We start from the raw sequence: 25,668 nt of genomic DNA, 5'->3' as shown, positions 1-25,668 counted from the left end.
TTCAAGGGGCCAAGGACTTTTTATTATTTGCCCATAAGTTTTTTCCATATGTAAAGCAATGTTCAGTGTTTAGACTGCTTTTCCTTGCTTTTGTAAGGATTTTAAAGTGGCTTGTGACAAACAGTATGAGCATTATAAATGTCTCCAAAGAGGCAAGCTTTTGATCACCTGTTTGTTTTTTGGGAGTTAAGCCAAGCTTTATAGCAGTGCTTGGAAAAAAGCAAAGTCGTTCCCCCCCCCCCCACCCCAGACAAGGTTCTCTCTGTAGTTTTGGTACCTGTCCTGGAACTCGCTCTGTAGCCCAGGCTGGCCTCGAACTCACAGAGATCTGCCTGGCTCTGCCTCCCGAGTGCTGGGACTAAAGGTGTGCGCCACCACCGCCCGGCCACAAAAGCAGAGTTTGAAGTTGAGGATTTGAAAGTTTTTGTTCTAGTCTGTCTGCCTTTTCTCTGTACAGGCTTGCTATGCTGTCTTTCCCAGCATGCTTTTCTCTACAGCATCACTGTTTCAGACTTCATTTCCCAAGGTGCCTTTCTCTATAGTGGCATGCCACTACAAACTACCTTTCCCATAGTGCCTCTCATGTTGGCCACTTCTGTTTCCCTTTACACGACTAAACGCAAGGTTCTAAAGTGAAGTTTCTGCTTTTAGCATGGGAAGTTTGAGTCAAGATTTTTGCTTTTTCAACACGGGAGATAGGAGATGTCTATTCTCCCTGAGCTGGCATTGCTATATGTTTTCTTTCCTGACACTGTACCTGGAGCTGAGTCATACCCACCCGCTTGTTTTCTGATGGGTACTTTCGTGCCCAAAGCAAAATTCCCTCGGGGCTTGTTCATCTGCCCCAAACAATCAGTAAAAAGAAGTGAAAGCACTCAAAACAAAGCGTTCCTGCAGTTCCTTCAGAGAGACTCCCTCCCAGACAGCTCTCAGTTTGGTCTCAGCTCATCCCTTTCCCAAAAACAATCCATGAAGCTACAGTGGCGGATTTGTTCCTCTGCTAACTGCTTCTGGAGGTAGAGGCTTCCCTCCCCAAACCTCCCGTAGCGTTTTCCACTGCAACCAACACTTGGAACCCAGACACGGATTTTTTTTTTTTTTTTTAACACTAGCAGCCTTCCCCAGGTCCTGCACAATTTGGGGAGGAATCTGTCTTTTCTCTGTCCTGTCCTGGCCCACATCCTCCCCCAGATAGATTCCCTTATGTGGCAGCGCAGGTGCAGCTAGAACATGGCTTTATTTCTTCTTCCTCCTGCACTTTCCCACGTGTACGGCTAAGTTCTAGCTCCAGAAGGAATTCTGGATGCTGTTTTTCCAATATAGGCTGGAAAGAGACAGCGCTAGCAGAGAGAATTTGTCTAGTTCCAGGTTGTCTTTTTGTTTTTTCTTAAAGTGAACCACAGGTGATTTTTCTATACATATCATTAACAGATGAATCTAATTTTGCCCTTACAGAAAGAGAAACTGAGAAAGAAAGTTCTGAAAGGCTTTTTAGTATTTTAGAGAGAGATTATGAAGTTTTTCCCAAGAAAGCTTTCAGTTTTTGAGAGAACCAAGGTTCCCCCAAACTTCTGTTATCTAATCTTTGGCTTCAGTGGCCAAGAGGAAACTAATTCTGTTAGTACGGTGTTGTACAAGTTCCCTCAGTTACTGCTGGCTGAGCAGAGGGTTTCGGTTTCCTCCATATCTGCCTCAGGGAAAATTCTCTCCTCTGCCACTTGGGACCTGAAGTTTCCCACAGGAATCTTTTTCTCCCCATTAAGCTCTTCCCTGATAGATATTTCCTCTCATTTTTCCCAGTTTGCATTCCTAGATCCATAGTTAGAATATTCAGGGCATGGTTCCGCTATGTTGCTGCTTTATAATGTAAAGTAAAACTTCTGTATATTCCTACATTCTACTTTTCTTAGTTTTTCCTATACTATATTACTGCACTCTACCTTCCTTATTTTTCATAGAATTTTAACAGAAAAAAAAAGAAACCTACATAAGAGAGAAATTACACTCTAGCCTTACTCGAGCGTCTTTCAGCCCCTCCTTCTTCCTCCTGAGAAGAAAAACTCCCACCTTCGCTTTCCTTACAAAATCGGAGCAGTCCAACTGCTCCTTAAAGGGCTTCTCCCCAAGCTTTTGCCAAGTACTCTGGTTAGGCTCCGTTTAGGCACCATTTGAGGGAGACCAGCTCTGTCTCCACCCCAGGGTACTCTTGAATAGGGAGTAATGAGGAATATGCAGATAGAAATATAGAGGAGAGAGAGACAGCTAGAAAACACAGGATAGCCTCGGGAGGGCCTGGGTCCAAACCCACAATCACTTTCTGTCTCTACTAAAGGGCTTTTAAAGAAATGCCAAGGGGTGAAGCAAAAACCTCCCCCAGCACAGCCAAGTGTAGGCCATGACAGACACCTAGTGACCGTGCATGTGATCCAGCCATCCCATAATGCAGCCTTGTTGTGTAAAGCAAGCTCAGATCTCACTAGGAAAACTTTGTGGGCTCCCACACTCTCCTTAGACTACTAAATGTTTTCTAAAGAGCTCCCAGCATCCCATTAATGCAGGATGGAAGAAGGCTAACAATGGGGGGCGGGGCCTCTCGCTCTTTGCCTGTATCCTGGGAAGGATGCATATCTTGGCCACAACTCCTGTGGCATCTCAATGTTGATTTGTTCTGGATTGTGCCCCTCGTGACACTGGGACTTAGGGAGATCTAAGTTCATACTGAAAGTCTGGCTCATTTCTGGGGTGCCAGAGATGGGATGTGTCATAAAGTCAGGCACTCACCAGAATCCCTAGTTGGGCATGACTGTTAAGAGGGTAGTGCATTCCATGCTGTAGAAGGGGAGCTGCTTGGCCTCTATCCTCTGTGGGTGTGGTTGTGGGACCTGTTCCGGGCTAGCTCTTTGTCTGTCTTCTGCAGATGGAGGAGACAGGCCGCATCCTCTGTAACTTATGCAACGTGGTTCCTGGAGGGGTAGTATGCTTCTTCCCTTCCTATGAGTATCTGCGCCAGGTACATGCACACTGGGATAAGACTGGCCTGCTGGCACGTTTGTCTGTCAAGAAAAAGGTGAGTGCCCCTTAGCCTGGTTATGAAGACATTGCTCCCTGCAACTCTTCCTAGGGGCCCTCAGTCTTGTGGAATTGGCATAGTCCAGATTCTCCCAGCTTCTAAATCTACCAAGTCTAGGCCTGGGACACTGGGTGCAGGGATTCCCCAAAGCTTGATTACATGTTCCATGCTCAGGCTCAAACCCCAGACTGAGGCTCAACACTGAGTATTTTGAAGCCTTTTGCTGGGTGACTTTCTTCCTACAGTTATTCCAAGAACCCAAGAGAGCAAGTCAGGTGGAGCAGGTGCTGACGGCGTATTCCAAGTGCATTACGGTGAGAGATGGAAGTGAGGCTGGATCCACAAGCCCTCTGTGCCTGGCAGCTGGGAACAGCTGTGATCTCCCAGGTTTGGCTCAGGCACTCTGGTGTGGCTCTTCCTCCACAGTGCTGCATTCAGGCAGGAGGCCATCTGACAGGGGCCTTGCTCCTCTCTGTGGTTGGAGGGAAGATGAGTGAAGGGATCAACTTCTCTGATGACTTGGGTCGGTAGGTGTGGCGTCCGTTTGTCTTCTGGGGCTGAGGGCCCTAGGCCCTACCTGGTGAGCCATGCCATAGGGTCGGTACCCATGTGGGTGGGTTGGGGTCTATAGGGTGTGGGTGGAGTGTCTGAAACCTTTCTCCATCTGGCTTTGTAGAACAGAGAAGTGGGCAGCCATGACTTGGAATCACACAATTAGTTCAAAATAGCAGGTAGTTGATCTCATGTAGATGATGACCCCATGGCTGTTAGTCACTTATGCCATGGGCCATGTAACCCACTACAGGTGTGTGGTGATGGTGGGGATGCCGTACCCCAACCTTAAGTCTCCAGAATTGCAAGAGAAGATGGCCTACTTGGATCAGACCCTTGTGAGTATCTGCATTTTTTTAGAAGATGAAAGAAAATGTCTAGGGAGTTCTGATCTTCCAATTTTTTTTTTTTTTCTTAGCCTAGAACACAAGGTCAGGCTCCCCCAGGGAAGATGTTGATGGAGAATTTGTGTATGAAGGCTGTAAACCAATCCATAGGTGAGTCTGAGCTGCTGTTGGGGCAGATGGATGGGTTGAGGGAGGAGGGATTTTCTGCTGTGTTGTCCATTTGAGGCGCAAATGAGGGAGGAGACCCAATGGACATGCAGTATTGGTAGGCAATTGAACTCAAGAGTCCCATGCTGTGTGTCTACCCAGGCAGGGCCATTAGGCACCAGAGAGACTTCGCTAGCATTGTGCTCCTGGATCATCGCTATGCCCGCCCTGCTGTCCTGGCGAAGCTGCCAGCCTGGATCCGAGACCGTGTGGAGGTCAAAGCCACCTTTGGTCCTGCCTTTGCTGCAATGCGGAAGGTTAGGTTTGCTCCCGGTGTCCCAGGCTTCCCCAGAGAGAAATAAAGCTTCTCATGTCTTTTATTTCCCTGCAGTTTCATCGAGAGAAGTCACACCCCTGTCTGGTGTAGGATCCTCTTTTATTCTCTCTGCTTGACTCGACCTTTGTGTCTGGCCTAAGATGGTCAATAGCATATGCAGACTGTGAAGTCTACACCAGCCTTCCAGAGGCAGTGGATTCCAGTGTTGTGACTTCCATAGAAAAGCCACCAGGACAAACCCAGTTCATCCTGAAGGAACATGGCCTGGGGCACCTCATTCCCTGAGACCGATTTTCCCCCCAGCACCTAGCTCAATTTAGCTTTCTCTTGGCTTCAGGAGGCTGTGCAGGCAGCAGCTCTCTGCCCTTTTGTGAGGCAAGGCTCACCCTGCCATCATCCTGTCTAGAGACAGAGAGCTGTTCTTGGCCTTTGAATCCAGTCTCAGCCTCAGATGTCCCTATTCAGGGCCCTGCTGCCCACCGGGCCTTCACATTCAAGCTGTATTGACTGGGTCTCCAGGAAGAGGTGGATCTCTCTTGCTTGGCTGCTGCTCCTTCCTTCTAATGATGCTAGCAGAATCATTAGACTCTCCATATGACTATTTTAGAGTCCCTCTGAGTGATACCAGGGCATTTTTGGCTATGGAGAAATATCCCTCACTCTGCAATAGTGACCCCAGGTCACCTCTATATGGGACCGAGAAAAAATGTACTCCCTCAGACATTCTGTCTCATTGCTGAGACCACCAGGGCAGGAGGACAGCCCATGATGTGCTGATCCATGTGCATCTGGCAAGGCCACCGTTTTCTACTAAATAAAGGGCACTGTTCACATGGGCTGAGGCCTGGAGTCACCATTGTTTAGTGTGTATGTTTTCTCAGTTGTAAAAAAGGTAGGCAAAGTTCTCTGGGGTGGCGCAGGTAAGGCAGTCACATGAGGTAGTGGAGCTGGCACATGGTGTACATAGCCCCAGGACATGAAAAGAGATGAGGCAAGATGAAGGGCAGTTGTCCAGCCACTCGGCCCTCTGTGTACAACAGGAACTTTAGAGATCCACTTGCCCAGGAGCATCTGCGGGCTGTTCCTGCTGGAGTGAATGAGGAAGGCCCTGTCTTGCCTAGGGTTGCTGGTCTATAATTAATATCACATCTTTTTTGGCCACATTATACAATTGGGTCATAGATTCAAATGTTTGGACATAACTGGTCATGGTTGTCAGTGAAGCTTCCTAAATCCATTTTGCTTTCATTGAGTTCAGACAGGGAAAATTGGACCCGTATCTGCATTCGGGTTCTAGGGAACCCAGAGTCAATCTAAGGAAAACATCCCACTTGAACGAGCCCAGATTCTTAAAAGGAGGATGGTTGTTTTACAGGTGCTCATTTAGGAATTTCAGAATAGAGAGGCATCTTAGCTGTCAAGATTGTGAAGAACTCTTAACTGGGGGATTCCTTGCATAGAGATTTCATTCCTGTCCTTGGTAGATCCCTCCATGAGTGAGGCAATCATAGCTAGAATCCGGGTGTCTAATTAGAACCTTGGGGTGAGGCCCAGATTATCTCAGAGAAGAGCAGTTGAATAAAGGGCATCTCTTACTAACTCCCTCCCTTCCTGTACACAAGGCATCTCTCACCAGCTCCCTTCCTTCCTGTACACAGGGCAAAACTCACTAGCTTCCCACCTTTCTGCCTGTACACAAAGCCCAACTGGAACATAACTTCTCTGGGGGGCCAAGACATCTCAGACTCAACATTTCTTAAGGAATAATCTGATTAGGGCTGGGTGAAGTAGAAGTTGGAAACCTTCTGTCTAAGTGCTTAGTGGTAGAATTTTGCAGTTCTTTAGAATGGGAGATAAAGGTGTGTCTGGTTGGATCTTAGAGGTACCTGTGTTCAGAGATAGGGGACTTCCCTGGACTCTATAAGTTCTCTCCAGTTCCTAGGCACCCTACATATCAAACTAGGAGAGTCTTATGGTGAGAAGATGAATAATTGAAAAGCATTAAAATAGTAATAAGGAGTGGGAAGTAACCAATAAATGTCAATGTTGCCATACATTAAAAATTATACGGTGTTGTGGAATATTTGTTTAGGATGTGTTACATTCATCTATGCTGTGGAATGTTTGTTTAAGGATGCAAAGATGTGTTGCATTCTTTTATGTTGCATTTGTTCAGCTCTGTAAAGCTGTGTTACTTTGCCTGCCTAAAACATCTGATGATCTAATAGAGTGCTGAATAGCTATTAGCAAGGCAGAAGAAAGGATAGGAGGGGCTGGCATGCAGAGAGAATAGATAGGAGGAGAAATCTAGGCTCAAGAGAAGAAGGGAGAATGAGAGAAAAAGAAGGAGAAGAGGATGCCAGGAGCCAGCCATGGAATAAGAAGGAAAGAAAGATATATAGAATAAAGAAAAGTAAAAAGCCCAGAAGCAAGAGGTAAAAAGAAATGGGATAATTTAAGTTAGAGAAGCTGGCAAGAAACAAACCAGGCTAAGGCCAGGCATTCATAAAAAATAGTAAGTCTCTGTATTTATCTAGGATCTGAGTAGTAGGCTCCCAAAGAAGTGTTTTTTTTTTTTCTTTCCTCTTTTTCTTTTTTAAAGAAACAACTACAAACGGATTTAACCCAGGTCCATAGAGCTCTGCTTCGGTCAAGCTCACATAGGTACTATAGAACTAGCAAGACTAAAAAGGCGATTTCCTGGAATGATGCACTCGGAGGTGAGGAATGTCACTGTCTGGGAACCCCAGGAACATGGGTGGCAGGCAGACTGGGACTCCCTGCACATGAGAACTGCAAGTTCGACTGGACTTTAAGACAGCCCAGGAACCTCACCACGTATATGCTATGGGCTGTAACTCTGCTCAACGACTCGTGGAAACTACAATCTTCACTTTGTTATACATTTTATTTTTATTTACATAAACCTTGAACTGGAATGGCCTCTTGAGCAACCGCTCCCTTTTGATTTCAGCTCCTACTGCCAAGGACAATTCCTCAAGTTCCTTAGTTCTAAATCTCAAGTGAACACCTGATTAATCTTGCCTGTCTGTTTACGATAGGTCGCTAGTTGCTGTCCCCGTCTTGGAGCTGGAGAGAACACCTGCTCCTTTCCTTAGGGTCTCCATGGTTGTATCGGTCCTGAACTTTTGGTGAACTTAGCTATCCTGTACTGCTTTATGACTGCTTTCATACAACAACACAATGACCGTTTTTGGTAAAGTTTCTCTCCTTTATAAATTATACACAAATTAACAGAGATGTGAGTAAAGTGGGTTGAACCCAAGAAATGCACTCTAACCCACCCATCTATATCTGTCTCTCTAGTTTCCATCCTTTCTCTCCCCCCACCTTATTTTCTCTCCCTTCATGCTCCCTCCTTCCTTTCCACCCCACTCCCAAACCTTTAGCTCTGGGGTTTTCTGTCTTATGCTCATGTCTCTCCCACTCTGTATGAGGGGAAACACCAGGTTCCTCAACCTCAGAAGGATCATATGACAAAACTGTGTATTATTTCCTTCCCATACTCCAACTGTGATATTTATGACAACCCAGTCAAACCACGCTTCGCATATGATCTCTAAAGTGCCTTGAGTTCACCTGTGCAGCAGACACCACTCTAGAGAGAGCTTGCCTGACCTGCTGTCCATACAGAGCTGCCCTTATTCACATGCTCACCTGGTCCTCCTTCAGCATCCTCACCTGGTCCTCATTCAGCATCCTCACCTGGTCCTCCTTCAGCATCCTCACCTGGTCCTCCTTCAGCATCCTCACCTGGTCCTCCTTCAGCATCCTCACCTGGTCCTCCTTCAGCATCCTCACCTGGTCCTCATTCAGCATCCTCACCTGGTCCTCATTCAGCATCCTCACCTGGTCCTCATTCAGCATCCTCACCTGGTCCTCATTCAGCATCCTCACCTGGTCCTCCTTCAGCATCCTCACCTGGTCCTTCTTCAGCATCCTCACCTGGTCCTCCTTCAGCATCCTCACCTGGTCCTCATTCAGCATCCTCACCTGGTCCTCCTTCAGCATCCTCACCTGGTCCTCCTTCAGCATCCTCACCTGGTCCTCATTCAGCATCCTCACCTGGTCCTCATTCAGCATCCTCACCTGGTCCTCCTTCAGCATCCTCACCTGGTCCTCCTTCAGCATCCTCACCTGGTCCTCCCCATCTCCATCCTCCCGGTCCTCACTCTGTGTAATCAGAGTCTGAGGCAGTGTGGGTTAGAGGAAGATGGCCAGAATTGAGATCTAAAGTTCTTGTCAATAAACCTGTGTCTCTCTGCATAAAGAGGTGGGGACAGTCTTACTTGGTTTCGGCTCAACAAAAGAATCCCTGAGGAAGACACACATCCCTAAATCAATCAACGTGAGACTTACACTTTCTTTGATTGTTTTAATTAAATTTATTTATTTATTTTACAACACAACTACAGGTTCCCGTAGGAAAAGACACTCCCATTACCTTTCATAATAAAGAGAATCTTCTAAGATACAAAGAAAAATAAAGTTCCTGATCTTCCCTTACTGTAGCTTTGTCAAATTTTATACTTCATTCTGCTTTAGGAGTCATTGGTACCCACCACTCCACTGCCTTTTGGAATTGCCCTCTAAATGTTTCCACCAATGCATTTTTGATCTGCCTTGATTTATCTTTGTTCTGATATTACCCTGAAACTGCTTCCATGTGGGAGCATGGAACCTGAGGTAACCAGACTCTGTGTTTCCTGGGACATGATCATTCAAATTTTGTTCCAGAATTAACTGTCTCTCATTCACGTTGAGGTTAAGAGCTGTAATTTTTGCATTGCTAGAAAAGTGACGACAGGTTTTTAGAGCAGGGATGAGGAATAGAAGCCATGGTGCAGGAGCAGGAAACCTCAAAATGCTTGCTGGACAAGACCTGGCCTATCATTGAGTGAGGTGTGGGGTCAGAGTGCCAAGGGGCAGACAAAGGCATGAGGACATGTTGCTATAGCAGCAAGTCCTGGTGCTGCCCTTCAGATTGTGCTCAACTCTGATTGGTTCAATGGTGGCTAGAAGCTGTCCTCTGAGGGTCTGTTCCAGGGCAGTCCACTTGAAGGAACCTGAAGTGACACACTAGCAGATGCTGGCCACTGAGTTCAACCATGCTGGTGGCAGCCATGACGGCCATGCCAGAGGAGGTAGATAGTGGGACAGATAACGTCCCCTCTCCCAACGTTCTGATCTGGGTTGACTAAACCCTGGGTGTGGAACTCTGTCAGAATGGACCCTAATACCGACCTGAACACATGACATGAGTGAAAAGGTAGGAGGTGCCTCAGGGTGGAGAATCTGAGGGTACAGACTCTCTCTTAAACAGAGTTCGTCCAGGCTTGTTTCACAGGGGGCTGGAGAGAAAGCTCACCAGAAGTGCTTTTGCTATGGGCTAGGACACCAATCCCCAGAGCCCCTCATGAGTCATTTAAAGCTAGAGTGAACATTTGATAACATACTATGTGAAGTCATTTACCAAGTCCATATCCAGGCAGCGGCCACTGGCAGAAACTGTGGAACACAGACCATGGAGCAAGACTCGGCTGCCTCCTGCCTTCCTTAAGAGTGTGGTCAGAGGCATTCCTTGGACAGACATGGAAAATGTCAGTGTACCCCAGATCCGATACTAACATCAGCCTGAAGAAATTATTCTACCCAAGTCGAGCTTGTTCAAGCAGTGTGTTTACTGGAGCTCCTTGCAGAGGTCTGGGTCGGGATCACTTATAAGAAGGTTGACTCAAGGGCAGCTGCATCTCCCCATGCCTGTCCCAGCACTGGCCTCAGCGTAGAAGAGCTGCGTTTCTGGAGCTCCCTGACAAACTGGATATCTTGCCATGCTGGTCATTGTGGTGCATAGGCATCCCAGCTGGGCAGGACTATTTATGCCTTCTTCCTCAACAACCTCCTTCTTAAGCCTGAAATGATCTGAGGTACTCAGCCGCAAAGGCCTCTGACACATCATACTGGCTTAGACTTCTGAATAAGTAAATATTGGCCTCTTTGATCCATGAGGCAAAAGCTGCTGAAGGTCACAGGGTGAAATGTCTTCATGCTTTTCATTTTCTTCTGTTGTCCCAAGGAGAGCCACCAGGTTGAACCCAGCTCCCCCGTATTCACAAAAGACTGTCCTTTGCATGAGATTCAGCAAACCCTCAGAAGCAATGCCCTTGCCACCTGGGCAGCACCCTGATTTGCAAACTGTTTCCACACTGAAATAGTCATTGCAGAGGCAGAGGAGGAGAAGGAAGGCATGCCTTTCAGGATGCTTTTGCCACCTGCAGCTCAAAAGAGGTGCATACTGGTATCTTCCCCAGATTGAAATGCAAGACCCTCACAGCTGTGTGAGAGTGTTTAGAGACAGGCCTTCTGTAGGGAGGCAGGGACAGATTTTGTCGTGAGGGCAGGCCTTTCAGCATGCACTTAGGTATAGCTTAAATGAAATCCCCGTCATATGAGGACCCAGAGGTGTGCAGCCTCTGCAGAGCAGGAAGGGACCTCACCAGGAACCCACTCATCTGTTACCTGATGAATATTAACTGCAAATGCTTTCTCCTCTAGTCCCTGAGCAATAGCTGAGGGGCAGAAGCCCAGGACACATCAAGGAAGGGAAAGGGGCCCAGCACAAAGCAGGGCCTCTCTCAGAAGAAGCCTGACAGAGGGTAGAATGCAATGTCTGACTCAGCAAAACTAGTTTTCCATGTGCTCACATGAAATCCACTGGCAGAAAAAGTCACGACTCCTCCCAAAAGACAGAAAAGTATAAGTTCTCTTGAAATGACAATGTTCCCAAGCTTAAATCCCAGAATTATCATCCAGTTGTCATAGCTGATTGAAACAACACCTGAACAATTCTACTTTGTGTCCTAGTAGGAACAGCCTGTTAGCTGCAGTCCACAATATCAATGCCGTAGATATTTGTCTGGAGACAAAATATAGAACCAGGTACACACTGCAAGGTCACTGGGGAAATGCAAATGGAGAAAATGGATGGAACTGATCAAAGAGTCCTACAGCCTGCAGACCAAAGAGACCCAGAAACCTCATTTGTTGTGTGACCTCAATCACCCACTTAATGGGACCTCAAGTCCTTAAATTGTAAATTACTGGTCAGAATGCTTGCTCTTCCTCCTCTTGAGAGCTGCAGGTAGAGGATGTCAAAGAGCTTATTCCATATAACTATTTGTTTAATATAAAAGTCAGTGTGTATGTGTCTGAGTATCTGTGTCCATACTACAACACAGAGGTCCAAGTGCTCAGCCTGTAAGCCACAGTGACTCCATGTCATCCATCCCTCCCACTTGTCCCCTCAGTGCTGATAGATAACATTTCAGTGCAGGATTCCAGGCCATTTTCTTCAGACTACAACCTCAGCTTCCTGAAATATTTCTACCTTGCACTATTGGGGGTTCAACCTGAACATAGGCTTAAAGAATCGTCAGGGACTCAACTCAATGCAATTTTGCTCATGCCCTAAACTACAGTAGAATGCTTGAGCTGGCCATTATACCTTTGTGTGCATATGTAGGCCCTTCCACCTTGCCTATATTGGACAGCTGGACCCTCCCCAGATCTAGAGAGGCCAGCCTGCAGGATAGGGTTTGGCTGCTTTGGTGAGGTTTAATAAATTCTCCAACCTCTTAGGTTCCCAGTTATATATAAATACTGACTTCAGAATTCCTCAAGGGTGTTTCAGGAGCATTAGAACCCCAGTGGATTTAATCAAGGCAATAGATCACTCAAACATCATCATTGGGGTGTTCCAGTTGCTAAAGAGAAACAATTGTTATCTGCAGAATGGGGGTCCCAGCAGAAGGAAAGAACCCGCAAATTACAGAAGAGTCAGCATAGTGTCTTCCTTGCTTGGTGCTATGGGAGGCAGCCATCTGGCCAAGTAAGTGCCATAGCTGTGAACCAGGGCATTGAACACAGAGATTTGAAGCCAAAAAACATTCTGCTATAGGATGCGGGAACAACAAAATGGGTGACTTTGGAGACCAGGCTCTGGACCAGGAGAATCTGGGGACATTCTAAGCACATTTCCTTCTCCTGAGAGAAAACCTTCTAAGCACACTCTCCTTCTCTTGAGAGACAGACAGGCAGACAGACAGAAAGACAGACACACACACAGAGATAGAGATAGATAGATAGAGATAGAGATAGAGATAGATAGATAGATAGATAGAGAGAGAGAGAGGGGGGGGGATATGAATTAATTTGTGCTTTTGAACATGTAATGAACCTGAGGTGGACATCCCAACTCCTTGTTTTCTTCTTGCTTCAGCAACATTGCCCTTTTTAAAGGGACCACTTTTCAAGAGTTGCAGCAGAGGACTCAAAGGATGTTTATTATCTTTTGATCTCATCTCCTCCAAAGTAGGAAGCATCCTCCACTGACTGTTAACTGTTCTCCTGAGGTGGAAATCTACAGTGGAACTTCTGAGGAGGAACCAACGTCTGATGATCAGTGACAAATGCTCACCATGTTTTTCTCTTGAGGAAAGAGCCAACTAGGCAAGCAGCACATCCCAGTCCTCTTGACTGACAGTTAAAATGTTCGTGGGACCCAAGCATCCTGATGGAATGGAGTTCCATCAAGCCACGGCTGTATCTTGCTGCTCCACCACACACACTAAGGGCTCACTTTAGAGTGCTGCTAGCTGGTACAAATGGGAGAAAGATCATCAATGTATTGCTATCAGGTGACAGAGATATATAGGTGTAGAGGTGGCCGCATGCTGCTCCAGAAAGCCTAGAGACGTGCGAGGCTAAAGGAGCCATGGGAACTTTTGTCTCTTCTTCACCACCCTGCTCTCCCTGTGTATGCCAGCTACAGTGCAGATGAGAAATGAGCTCCTCTGGGGAAGTGTCCTGACTCCTTGCATTTCATCTTTCTGCTTACATAGTATCCTAAGTCTAAACCTGGCCTCTATCCACTAAGAGAAATTGCTAGAGGCTGTGGGAAAAGGCTGAGTCCATCAGCTGGACAGCAGAAGAGCTCCCAATTTGAAGAGCCAGGCTCATTCACCCAGAACATTTTCCCAACTCCTCCTTCAGTAGGTGCAGTATGATTGCCAGGATTCCCTGAGCACAGATAGACACATGGTGGAGTCCTGCTCGGGTTTTTTAAAGTGTGGCATCCTGTTATTTTCATCATTTTGAAGCGAGACAAAGAGGGAAAGGTGTACAGTGTGTGTAAGGGACACATTGTAAGTGATCATCATTGGAGCACACATCAGGCCAAAGTGATAAAAGGCGCTGTACCCTTGGGACACTGCACATGACTGGATGGTACTAGGGGACTCCTGGAGAGGACAGAGTGAGACCGTGGAGGGGAAATGTGCCAGGGGCCAACATGGAGACAGTTACTGTGGCCTATATATAGCCTACTGTGATTGGTCCATTTCTTGCTCAGACCTCACTGTGAGGGATGAGTGTCCTGTCTATAAGGCTGTGGACTGGCCTGCAGTTCTGTCCCTACAGACCAGGGAGCTGATTTCAGTAACCTGTGGAACTTTTTCACTGCGATCTAGCTTGTTAGTTGTTGAGTTGCGGCTTCACAAAGACCTTCACAGGAGCACAGTGACCACCTAGCCTCATGGCCTGGCAGCCATTTCTTCTTTTAGAAGAAAATAAAAAGTCCATACAGGGTTTTACTGTCCATGGGTCAGGCTGCATTTGGCTCTGTGAAACTGGCCTATCATTGCCTCACAGGCACCCCATAAAAGTTGTAGGCAATCTAGAGCAGCACCTCTGGTTCATCGTGTCAAATGGCAACCCTGGATAAACTACACCATCCTAACATCATTCGCCTGTTCCAGGTTATAGTAACACCACAACATTACTACTTTGTGACAGAGATTGCCCCCGGAGGAAACTTTTTCCAATTAATAATGAAGGAGGGCAAGCTGCAGGAAGTAGAGGTATAAAAAAATATTCAGGCAGATCGTGTCAGCCATCAAGTTTTGCCATGAGCTTGACGTCGACCATTGAGACCTAAATTCCTCCTAGATGAAGAGGGCAATGTGAAGGTGACAGACTTTGGTATCACCATCTGATGTAGAGCTGGCACTGTACTTCAAGAGCAATGTGGGACCAAGACCTTCAATGGCCCAGAACTGGTACTGGGAGAGGGCTATGATGGGAAGAAAGCAGATGTGTGGAGTATGGGTGTGCTGCTCTATTTTATCAACACCAGGTACCACCACTTCCGAAGAAGCACCCTGGAAGAGATCAAGGATAATATCATAAAACGGACCTATGATGTTCCAGGTCATGTCTCTGGATATCTTGAAAACCTACTTCACTAAATGCTGACAGTTGCCCCACAGAGGAGACCCTGCATTGGTGACCTTCAGCAAAATCCGTGGCACATGAAATGGGAAGAAAACATCCCAAGTGACACCTACTTAGATCCCAATGTCCTAGACACACTGTCATCTTGGGTTTAATATCAATGCACTGTGTAATCCTTTATAAAGACAAAACACAATGAAATGATGGGGACATACCTCATCATCAAAGAGCAGTCACCTAAGGACTGGTGTTTTTGCTTGGCTGCACCACCTCAGCAAAGTCTGTGGAACTTGGAGTTGCGCATCCCCCATTCCCAGTACATTTCTCTATCTCTGGTCTTCACCTAAAACAAAGGGCCAGTGAACCCACCTTTGGCCTCTTCCACACCCAGCCCTCACAACAGCACCTGCCTGTTGTGTCACAGCACCAGGGCAGAAGGTGGCTAGAAGTGCCACCATGCCTCTATGTTTTCCCTAGAACAAGAGTCCCACTTGTAGCTCTGCCCCCTATCCAGAGCTGTGGCTGCTCCAAGGATCTAGAGCGACATACTAGAAGAGGAAATGATCCGGCACCTGGGCCGGACTTTGACATGGAAAAGGTTTCGCCCCTTCAGATCATCTGGTGCTTCAAGAGACAGCACAAGGGAATCAGGGCTTGCCTGTCAAGAGAGTGCTACTTCACTTGGGCTCCAAACACACAAGCCCATTCTATGTTCACCAATACAGTGGATCCATTGAAAGAATCAACCTGTAGAGCCCAGTGAGGAATTGGGCATGCAGGTAGTGCCTATGCTGGCTTTTCCAGCATGCTTTTTTCTATAGCATCACTATGTTTTTGACTTCATTGGCCTCGCTGCCTTTCTCTATATTGGCATGCCACTACAAACTACCTTTCCCATAGTGCCTCTCATGTCCACCACTTCCATTTCCCTTTACATGGCTAAAGTTTCTAAGTCACATTTCAGCTTTAACATGAGAGGTTTGAGTGAAGATTTTTGCTTTTGGACCACAGGAGATAGGAGATGTCTGTTCTCCCAGGGCTGGCTTTGTTATATGTTTTCCTTTGCTGAGACTTTCCCCAGAGCAAGTGGTGCATATTCAAGGAAGGTGCTTTGGTGCCCAAAGGAAAAATCACTGGGTGCTTCCTATCTGCCCCAGCCAGTCATTAAAAACAAGTGAAAGCACTCAAAGCAAAGCTTTCCTACAGTTCCTTCAGACAGACTCCCTCCCAGACAGCTCTGGGTTTGGTCCGTGGTCATCCTTTTCCTCACAAACAGCCAGAGGCTGTAGGAAAAGGCTGAGTCCATCAGCTGGACAGCAGAAGAGCTCCCAATTTGGAGAGCCAGGCTCATTCACCCAGGAGACATTTAGAAGCTCCTTCTGCAGTCAGTGCGTTATGCTTGACAGGATTTCCTGAGCCCACAGAGACATCATGGTGTGGTCCTGCTCAGGGTTTTGTAAAGTGTGGTGTCCTGTCATTTTTCTGCCTTCTGTCTGGGAATCGAGACAAAGAGGAACAGATGTGCAGCGTGTGACAACCTCCTTGAAAGCAGTCCCCATTGGAGCACACTCCAGGCCGAAGTGATGGAGTGAGCTGTTCCCTTGGGACACTGCACAGGGCTGGAAGCTACTAGGGGACTCCTGGAGAGGATAGAGTGAGACAGTGAATCTAGCCAGCAGTGTTTTCCATTTTCAGGTGAGCGATGCCAGAAGTGGCCAGTTGGTCGTAAGGAGGGATTTGATCTGGGGCAAATGACAGCCAAGTAAAGTTAGCTACTTATGGGATCCAATCTATAGAAGAGGTTTCTGGGCATGGAGAGAAGAGACAAGTCTCACTCAAACGAGTTAATAGAGAACTTTTTTTTTTGTTCTGAAGCCTTTTCAGGCTGAGTCCTGTATCCTCATAACATTCAGCATAACACTCAGGGACTCATATCCCTCAGCCTGTACTGCATATAATCCACCCATAAATATAGGGATGGGCAACAGTAAAGGCTTATGTAGTTGCCAGTCAACTGTGCATCCCTCTTGTGTCCTCAGCATGTGCAATGAAGAGCATCAGGGTGGAACTCTTAATTCGTGGCTGCTGCTTGGCATCAGGCTGCATTCACCCTTTTTTTCTGGAGGCTGTGTTTCCACATGTACCAGTACAGATTCCAGAACCTGTCCAGCCTACAAATGCCTACAAATGTCTACAAGTCTGCTATATCCTGTTGTTTGTAGGTGGCACTCTGGAGCTGGCTGATTAAGTTGTGCTTCAGCCTTGCAGTCAAGCATAGTTTAGAGGAACATGGAGAAGGCCCCCAGGGGTGCTTCATTCTTGAGGGCACTGTGGGATATGATAACAGCACATAAAAGGGCAAGACTAGGGTCCCACCCTATAGACATTTAGCCCAGGCTGAGATTAATGCAGGCCTGGTGTCCATCCAGACCTTCTGCCCACACAGCAAGGCTGTATGCAATCCTTCCTTTTATTTGGAAGCCATGCTTTGAGTCTTCACTTGGAGAAATGGTTTGGTCCCCGCTGAGGTACCATTCCTTGAGATGCTCATTTCTGCATCCACAGGTGCAGCAGACTTAGAGCACTGCCAGCATCATCCCCTTCAGGTACCGCTCTGAGGTGTGGTCTTCTTCAGTGCCTGGATGTCAGCCTCTACCATAAGAATGGCTTGGCTTGAGGATCCATGTGAGATGGGGAGAGCAGCAGATCCATTGTAAATAACAACAGGAGACAGGCATGTGTCCAGTGCCCTGTTTCAGCTTTGCAGACAGCCTAATGGAATAGGACAGATGAGTCCCAGATCTGCTCCTGAAACCACCTTCATATTCCTTCCTAAGGGCATCATCAATGACTTTCATCCAGTCCAGGACCTGTGCCATGGGCCAAGTCACCTGCAACCTCACTACTTCCTGCCTTTTGACTGTCTAGCTAGGGAGGACCAATAGGTTGAGTCCTAGGGCTCTTTCTATGCTCGCTTTGTGCCTTGACTCCACCTGTCACTGGAAGAGTCCAAACTAGCCTGAGTCCCTACCCAACTCCCTCAGAACCACAGGGTTCTGGGTCTCTATGATTTCTACTTAAGATGCCCAGGCCACGGGAAGCGCACAGGCAGCTGTTCCGATATCTTAGGAGAGTTTGTTTGAGGACCACCACCCTGCTGTGCAGAATGTCTCAATGTATCTCCTGCCATCTGAAACAGTGTTCCCTTTGAGCACAGGACTGCTTCCCTTCTGCTGCTGCTCCTGTGCCCTGGTGGCTGGGGATGGCCATTTGGTTCTCCTCCTTTGGGTGTTGAGGTATTAGAAATACCAGGAGGAAATAAGGTCCCTATCTGAGTACCACATCTCCAGCAGTGGGCTACATAATGGAAGTTAAACCCCAGCATGTAGCAGTTAGGGCTTGCCCATCCCCCAAAGTTCTGCCCACCAAAGACTTTTCTCAGAGGGGGCGTGTCTTAGCCTCCTTTCCATATTCATTCTCTGACACCGAAGCATCCACTGCCCCTGATGACCTATGGATAAAGTAGATGTCTGTCCTAGGTTACATTCTATTGATGTGCCAAACACCAGGACCAAAAGCAACCTGGGGAGGAAAGGGTTTATGTGCCTCACACATCCTGATCATTGACCATCATTGAAGGGAAGTCAAGGCAGGAACTCAAGTAGGGCAGGAACCTGGAGGCAGGAAGTGAAACATATGTTGACTGGCTTGCTGAGCTGGCTTTCCTATACAACTCAGACTTCCTGCCTAGTGTTGCCACATCCCTCAGTGGACAACCATCCTCCCATACCAGTCATTAATCAAGAAAATACTAGCCTGGGCAGTGGTGGCCCATGCCTGTATTCCCAGCCCTTGGGAGTTAGAGACAAGTGAATCTCTGAGTTCAAGGCCAGCCTTGTCTACAAAGTGAGTTCCAGGACAGGCTTCAAAAGCTATCCAGAGAAACCATGTCTCAAAAATAAAATAAAAATAAATAAAATAAAATAAAATAAAAAAAAACCCCATTCACTTTCCTGTAGGCTATAGACAATCTGATGGAGGTTCATCCTCAATCACAGTTCCATCTTTTTTATTTTTTATCCTTTACACATACCTCTAGACAATTGTCAGCCAATCAGCATCCTGAACCCTGGAAATGCCCTCATCCTAACCTCTGCTATGATAAAAAACTCTAGCCTTACTGGACTTAGAGCTCTCTCCTCTCACCACTGTGAGGGACAGAGACTGAGCTTAAAAATAAAGGCTCTTTGCTTTTACATGTGGGATTAGATCTCCATGGTGGTCTTTTTGGGGTCCTCATGATCTGGGCATAACAGAGATAGTGTGGATATTCAGTACACACCACCCCAAACACAACTGCACCTCACACCACCACCATCATCACTACATCCACTATATTCCTACTAAGGAAAACACTTAACATCCACTACCACAACCAATAATTATCCTACCGACTTCTTAGAGACACTGCCAGTTCTCAGTCTGCAGAACAGGAAGGAAATAGACTCTGACTGAGAGTGAGAGAGCAAGAGAAACTCCATTTTAAAGAAAACTTCATGTCTAGAAATACTAAGATAAAACCAAGTTTCAGAGACACAGACACCCAGCTAAGACTCAGGACAAGGCGAACCCCTGCCCCCAGGGTGGGTAAGCTACTGACCAAGAAATAGCTAAAACACAGGCTTAATCCATCAAAGTCTCCAATAGTACTGAGAGAATCTCCAAATGTATTTGGTTTTCTATAGTTCTTCTCTTGGCTAAATGTTCCTGTTAACTGAAGTATAACCTGAAATGGGAAGGCTTGTACCACCTAACTTGTAGTTTTCCCCTTTAAAAACCCTTCACTCTGAGAGCTCAGGGCCGTCCTCCTTCACCTGGCTGCCAGTGTGCTGGACATGGACCAAGCCCGGGTTTACATGTTTTTATAAACACCTTTGTACTTGCTCAGGATATTGGCTCTGTGGTGGTCTTGCTTGGGGGTCTCACTACACGGGCACAAGAGAAGGCAGGAATACTGGCTGGGTTCTGTCAACTTGATACAAGAGTCACAAGGGAGAGGAAACTGAGAAATCGCCTTCACCACTTTGTCCTGTGGGCATGGCCATGGGCCAGTTTCTTAAACACTGATGAGGCTGTTCCAGCCCACTGTGGGCGATGTCAGCCCTGGGCAGTGGTCCTGAGTGTTATGAGAAAGCAAGCTGAGCAAGTCATGCAGAACAAGTCAGTAACTTTCCCCCATGATTCTTGTCTCTGCTCCTGCTTGAGATCTTACCTTGACTATCTTCATTGATGGGCTTTGACTGGAATATGAAAGCTAAAGAAATCCTTTCTTCCTAAGATGTTTTTGGTCATGGTGTGGGACAGCAGGCAGCTGGATGGTGGTCCCACCACCCATAAAGAAACCATAAAGTACCCTAGTCCATTGCTTTAGGTGGAGGAGGTGTGGCCTGTGATGGAGAAGATGAGCAGGATCGGGAAGAAGGGTCAGGACAGAGTGGCCATTTTACTTTGGTCACTCAGTTCCCACCAGTCCTTATGAGCTAGTTTATGTTTGTCTCGAAGACAACAAGAGCTTGACCTCTGGTTGAGAGACAAGATCCTGTCCCCAAAATGGAATGAATCTCGGGAACTGTGAGATAAGAATGACTGGAGACGGTTGGAGAAGCAGACAGGAAGCTGCAACCATGCTCTAGAAGTTGTCCTGGACAATGGTCATAAGGCCAATCAGCACCCAGAATCACAGGGGAGAAATTCAGATCTCCTATCTATAAGGAGCCCAGTCAACACAGCAGTTTCCCAGGACTCCTTGAGGTGAACAGGCATGACAGGAGTCTAGAGCCCTTCCCCACTCCCAACCAGCACTACCTCCTCAGCAAGAGAGCCCATGCCCAGAGACCCAAAGGGGCCTCCTCCTACTTTCTGGGAGTTCATATTTAAAGTGTCTTTTAGTCAACACTGGAAGCAAACCCTTGGGCCAGGACTACGACTAAAAGGTTCATGCTAGAGAGTGGCCAAGCACTCCCTATGCATGTCATGGATCTTCCTGCCTTTAGTCCTGCTGGTCCCAAAAACAGAAGACTGTAAACATGGCTTTGACAAATCCCTAATGACTTTGCCTCTCTACAGGAGACCTGTTCAAAAGGTACCTGATCCTCAAAAAGCCAGAAATGGTTTGAGGTACACAGAAGCCAATGACAAAGGCCACTGAAGACTGTGCTGGCTGTAATTTGTAGATGAGTAAATATCCATCTGTCTGTCTGATCCACTGAAGCAGAAGCTGGTGGAGACTAACCTCATTTTGATGAGAAGGGGAAAGGTACCTGGGGCACAGCATGAAGACAGCCACTGTAGGCTATAGATTGCCTGCTGTGATTGGTCCATTTCTCACTCTGACCTCACAAGGAGCAACTGTGAGGTATGAGGGTCCTGTATATAAGGCCGTGGGCTGGGCTGCAGCTCTGTCCCTACAGACCATGGAGCTGATTTAGGTGACTTGTGGGACTCTCCTAGCTATGTGGTTAGTTGTTGAGCTGAGACTTCGCCCCACCTGTCTGAACAGGAACACAGTGACCACCTAGCCTCATGGACTGCCACCCCAACACGAAAAGCCTAAACAGCCAATATATGGTCCTATAACCCATTGGCCACGGTGCATTTGGCTCTGTGCAACTGACCTACCATCACCAAACAGGCATCCCGATGGCAGTAAAAGTGATAGAAAACCTTGAGGACAACCGCCGGTTCATTATATCTGAGATGGTGGCCCTCGAAAAACTGCACCACCCCAACATCATTCACCTCTTCCAGGTGCTGGTAACAACAGAGCGAATCTGCTTCATCACGGAGTATGCCCAGGGAGGAGACTTGTTCGAAAGAGTGACAGAGAAGGGCAGGCTGCAGGAGGAATAGGCACAGAAAATATTCAGGCAGATAATGTCAGCCATCAAGTATTGCCATGACCTTGACATCGTTCATCGAGACCTGAAGCCCGAAAATATCCTCTTAGAGGAAGGGGAAACGTGAAGCTGGCAGACTTTGGTCTCGCCACCAAGTATAGAGCAGGAACTCGACTGGAAAGGCAATGTGGGACCAAGACCTTCAATGCCCCAGAACAGGTACTGGGATTGGGCTAGGATGGGAAGAAGACGGATGTGTGGAGCCTCGTTGTGCTGCTCTACTTTATCACTACCAGGAACCAACACTTCCAAGGAGACACCATGGAAGAGATCCAGGAGGAGATCATCACAGGCACCTATGACATTCAATCTCACATCTCTGGGAAATTGGAATATTTATTTCCCCAAATGTTGACAGTTGGCGAGAAAAAGCCCTCCATTGAAGACCTTCAGCAACATCCATGGGTTATGAAGTGGAAAGAAAATATATCAAGTGAAACCTTGTTACGTGACAAGGTCCTGGACACACTCTCTGATCTCAGCATTAATACGAATGACGTTTTGTAATCCCTGCATCAAAACAGATATGATGTGTTGATGGGGACATACCTAATCATCAGAAAACCGGCACACAAGGGGCTGCCGCTTTAACTCGGCTGCACCACCTCAGTCAAGCCTGTGGACGCCGGAGCTGCTACTCCTGTGTCCCTAGCAAATCCCTCTGTCTCTGGTCTTCCCCAAAAACGGAGGGCCTGTGAGCCCTTCTTTGGCCTCCTCCACACCCAGACCTCACAACAGCACCTGCCTTTTGTGCCAAAAGCACAAGTATAGAGCAGAAACAAGTGTAGAGCAGGAACTCCCCTGCAAACAATGTGGGACCAAGACGTTCAATGCCCCAGAACAGGTACTGGGATTGGGCTATGATGGGAAGAAGACAGATGTGTGGAGCCTCGTTGTGCTGCTCTACTTTATCACTATCAGGCACCACCCCTTCCAAGGAGACACCATGGAAGAGATCCAGGAAGAGATCATCGCAGGCACCTATGGCATTCAAGCTCACATCTCTGGGAAACTGGAATATTTATTTCACCAATCGTTGACAGTTGGCGAGAAAAAGCCCTCCATTGAAGACCTTCAGCAACATCCATGGGTTATGAAGTGGAAAGAAAACATATCAAGTGAAACCTTGTTACGTGACAAGGTCCTGGACACACTCTCTGATCTCAGCATTAATACGAATGACGTATTGTAATCCCTGCATCAAAACAGATATGATGAGCTGATGGGGATATACCTAATCATCAGAAAACAGGCACACAAGGGGCTGCCGCTTGAGCTCGGGTGCACCACCTCAGTCAAGCCTGTGGACGCTGGAGCTGCTACTCCTGCGTCCCTAGCATATCCCTCTGATTCTGGTCTTCCCCAAAAACGGAGGGCCTGTGAGCCCTTCTTTGGCCTCCTTCACACCCAGAACTCAAAACAGCACCTGCCTTTTGTGCCAAAAGCACAAGTATAGAGCAGGAACAAGTGTAGAGCAGGAACTCTATTGCAAAGTCAAGGTGGGACCAAGACCTTCAATGCCCCAGAACAGGTACTGGGATTGGGCTATGATGGGAAGAAGACGGATGTGTCGAGCCTCGTTGTGCTGCCCTACTTTATCACTACCAGGAACCACCCCTTCCAAGGAGACACCATGGAAGAGTTCCAGGAGGAGATCATCACAGGCACCTATGACATTCAAGCTCACATCTCTGGGCAAATGCAGTATTTATTTCACCAAATGTTGACAGTTGGCGAGCAAAAGTCTTCCATTGAAGACCTTCAGGAACATCCATGGTTTATGAAGTGGAAAGAAAATACATCAAGTGAAACCTTGTTACGTGACAAGGTCCTGGACACACTCTCTGATCTCAGCATTAATACGAATGACGTTTTTTAATCCCTGCATCAAAACAGATTGACGAGTTAATGGGGACATACCTAATCATCAGAAAACAGGCACACAAGGGGCTGCCGCTTAAGCTCGGCTGCACCACCTCAGTCAAGCCTGTGGTCGCTGGAGCTGCTACTCCTGCGTCCCTAGCACATCCCTCTGTCTCTGGTCTTCCCCAAAATCGGAGGGCCAGTGAGCCCTTCTTTGGCCTCCTCCACACCCAGACCTCACAATTGCACATGACTTTTGTGCTAAAATCACAAGTATAGAGCAGGAACAAGTGTAGAGCAGGAACTCTTTTGCAAATTTAATGTGGGACCAAGACCTTCAATGCCCCAGAACAGGTACTGGGATTGGGCTATGATGGGAAGAATTCGGATGTGTGGAGTCTCGTTGTGCTGCCCTACTTTATCACTACCAGGAACCACCCCTTCCAAGGAGACACCATGGAAGAGTTCCAGGAGGAGATCATCACAGGCTCCTATGACATTCAAGCTCACATCTCTGGGCAAATGGAGTATTTATTTCACCAAATGTTGACAGTTGGCGACCAAAAGCCTTCCATTGAAGACCTTCAGCAACATCCATGGGTTATGAAGTGGAAAGAAAATATATAAAGTGAAACCTTGTTACATGACAAGGTCCTGGACACACTCTCTGATCTCAGCATTAATACGAATGACGTTTTGTAATCCCTGCATCAAAACAGATATGATGAGTTGATGGGGACATACCTAATCATCAGAAAACAGGCACACAAGGGGCTGCCGCCTGAGCTCGGATGCACCACCTCAGTCAAGCCTGTGGACGCTGGAGCTGCTTCTCCTGCGTCCCTAGCACATCCCTCTGTCTCTGGTCTTCCCCAAAAACGGAGGGCCTGTGAGCCCTTCTTTGGCCTCCTCCACACCCAGACCTCACAACAGCACCTGCCTCTATTGCGAAAAGCACAAGTATAGCGCAGGAACAAGTGTAGAGCAGGAACTCTACTGCAAAGTCAATGTGGGCCCATGACCTTCAATGTCCCAGAACAGGTACTGGGATTGGGCTATGATGGAAAAAAGACGGATGTGTGGAGCATCATTGGGCTGCTCTACTTTATCACTACCAGGAACCACCCCTTCCAAGGAGACACCATGGAAGAGATCCAGGAGGAGATCATCACAGGCACCTATGACATTCAAGCTCACGTCTCTGGGCAACTGGAGTATTTATTTCCCCAAATGTTGAGAGTAGGCGAGAAAAAGCCCTCCATTGAAGATCTTCAGCAACATCCATGGGTTATGAGGTGGACAGAAAATATATCAAGTGAAACCTTGTTACATGACAAGGTCCTGGACACACTCTCTGATCTCAGCATTAATACGAATGACGTTTTGTAATCTCTGCATCAAAACAGATATGATGAGTTGATGGGGACATACCTAATCATCAGAAAACAGGCACACAAGGGGCTGCCGCTTGAGCTCGGCTGCACCACCTCAGTCAAGCCTGTGGACGCTGGAGCTGCTACTCCTGCGTCCCTATCATATCCCTCTGTCTCTGGTCTTCCTCAAAAACTTAGGGCTTGTGAGCCCTTCTTTGGCCTCCTCCACACCCAGACCTCACAACAGCACCTGCCTTTTGTGCCAAAAGCACAAGTATAGGGCAGGAACAAGTGTAGAGCAGGAACTCCACTACAAACAATGTGGGAACAAGACCTTCAATGCCCCAGAACAGGTACTGGGATTGGGCTATGATGGGAAGAAGACGGATGTGTGGAGCCTCGTTGTGCTGCTCTACTTTATCACTACCAGGAACCACCCCTTCCGAGGAGACACCATGGAAGTGATCCAGGTGGAAATCATCACAGGCACCTATGACATTCAAGCTCACGTCTCTGGGCAACTGGAGTATTTTCTTCCCCAAATGTTGACAGTTGTCTAGAAAAAGCCCTCCATTGAAGACCTTCAGCAACATCCATGGGTTATGAAGTGGAAAGAAAATATATCAAGTGAAACCTTGTCACGTGACAAGGTCCTGGACACAATCTCTGATCTCAGCATTAATACGAATGACGTTTTGTAATCCCTGCATCA

At 47.3% G+C, this 25,668-nt stretch overlaps 1 protein-coding gene and 1 pseudogene across 3 annotated transcripts in view; both read left to right on the top strand.

The window, feature by feature from the left end:
- Window positions 1–5,289, top strand: part of Ddx11 (DEAD/H-box helicase 11) — a 32,464-nt gene extending 27,175 nt beyond the window's left edge. For all 3 annotated transcript variants that reach the window (XM_052750198.1, XM_052750197.1, XM_052750199.1), the window contains 7 exons: window positions 2,918–3,067; window positions 3,316–3,384; window positions 3,497–3,597; window positions 3,876–3,960; window positions 4,041–4,119; window positions 4,279–4,433; window positions 4,508–5,289. In XM_052750198.1, the coding sequence (XP_052606158.1) occupies window positions 2,918–3,067; window positions 3,316–3,384; window positions 3,497–3,597; window positions 3,876–3,960; window positions 4,041–4,119; window positions 4,279–4,433; window positions 4,508–4,543 (675 nt within the window). In that variant the 3' untranslated portion in view covers window positions 4,544–5,289. The remainder of the gene's footprint in view (window positions 1–2,917; window positions 3,068–3,315; window positions 3,385–3,496; window positions 3,598–3,875; window positions 3,961–4,040; window positions 4,120–4,278; window positions 4,434–4,507) is intronic.
- A 16,174-nt stretch (window positions 5,290–21,463) lies between these two features.
- On the top strand, window positions 21,464–24,604 carry LOC128118042 (putative sperm motility kinase W; annotated as a pseudogene).
- Window positions 24,605–25,668: the final 1,064 nt, after the last annotated feature.

The sequence above is a fragment of the Peromyscus californicus genome, unplaced genomic scaffold (genome assembly GCF_007827085.1).
Source record: "Peromyscus californicus insignis strain IS unplaced genomic scaffold, ASM782708v3 Scaffold_21__1_contigs__length_65335640, whole genome shotgun sequence".
Lineage (NCBI taxonomy): Eukaryota > Metazoa > Chordata > Mammalia > Rodentia > Cricetidae > Peromyscus > Peromyscus californicus.
Note: the sequence above shows the minus strand (reverse complement) of the source record. Positions and strands in the feature narration are given on the sequence as shown.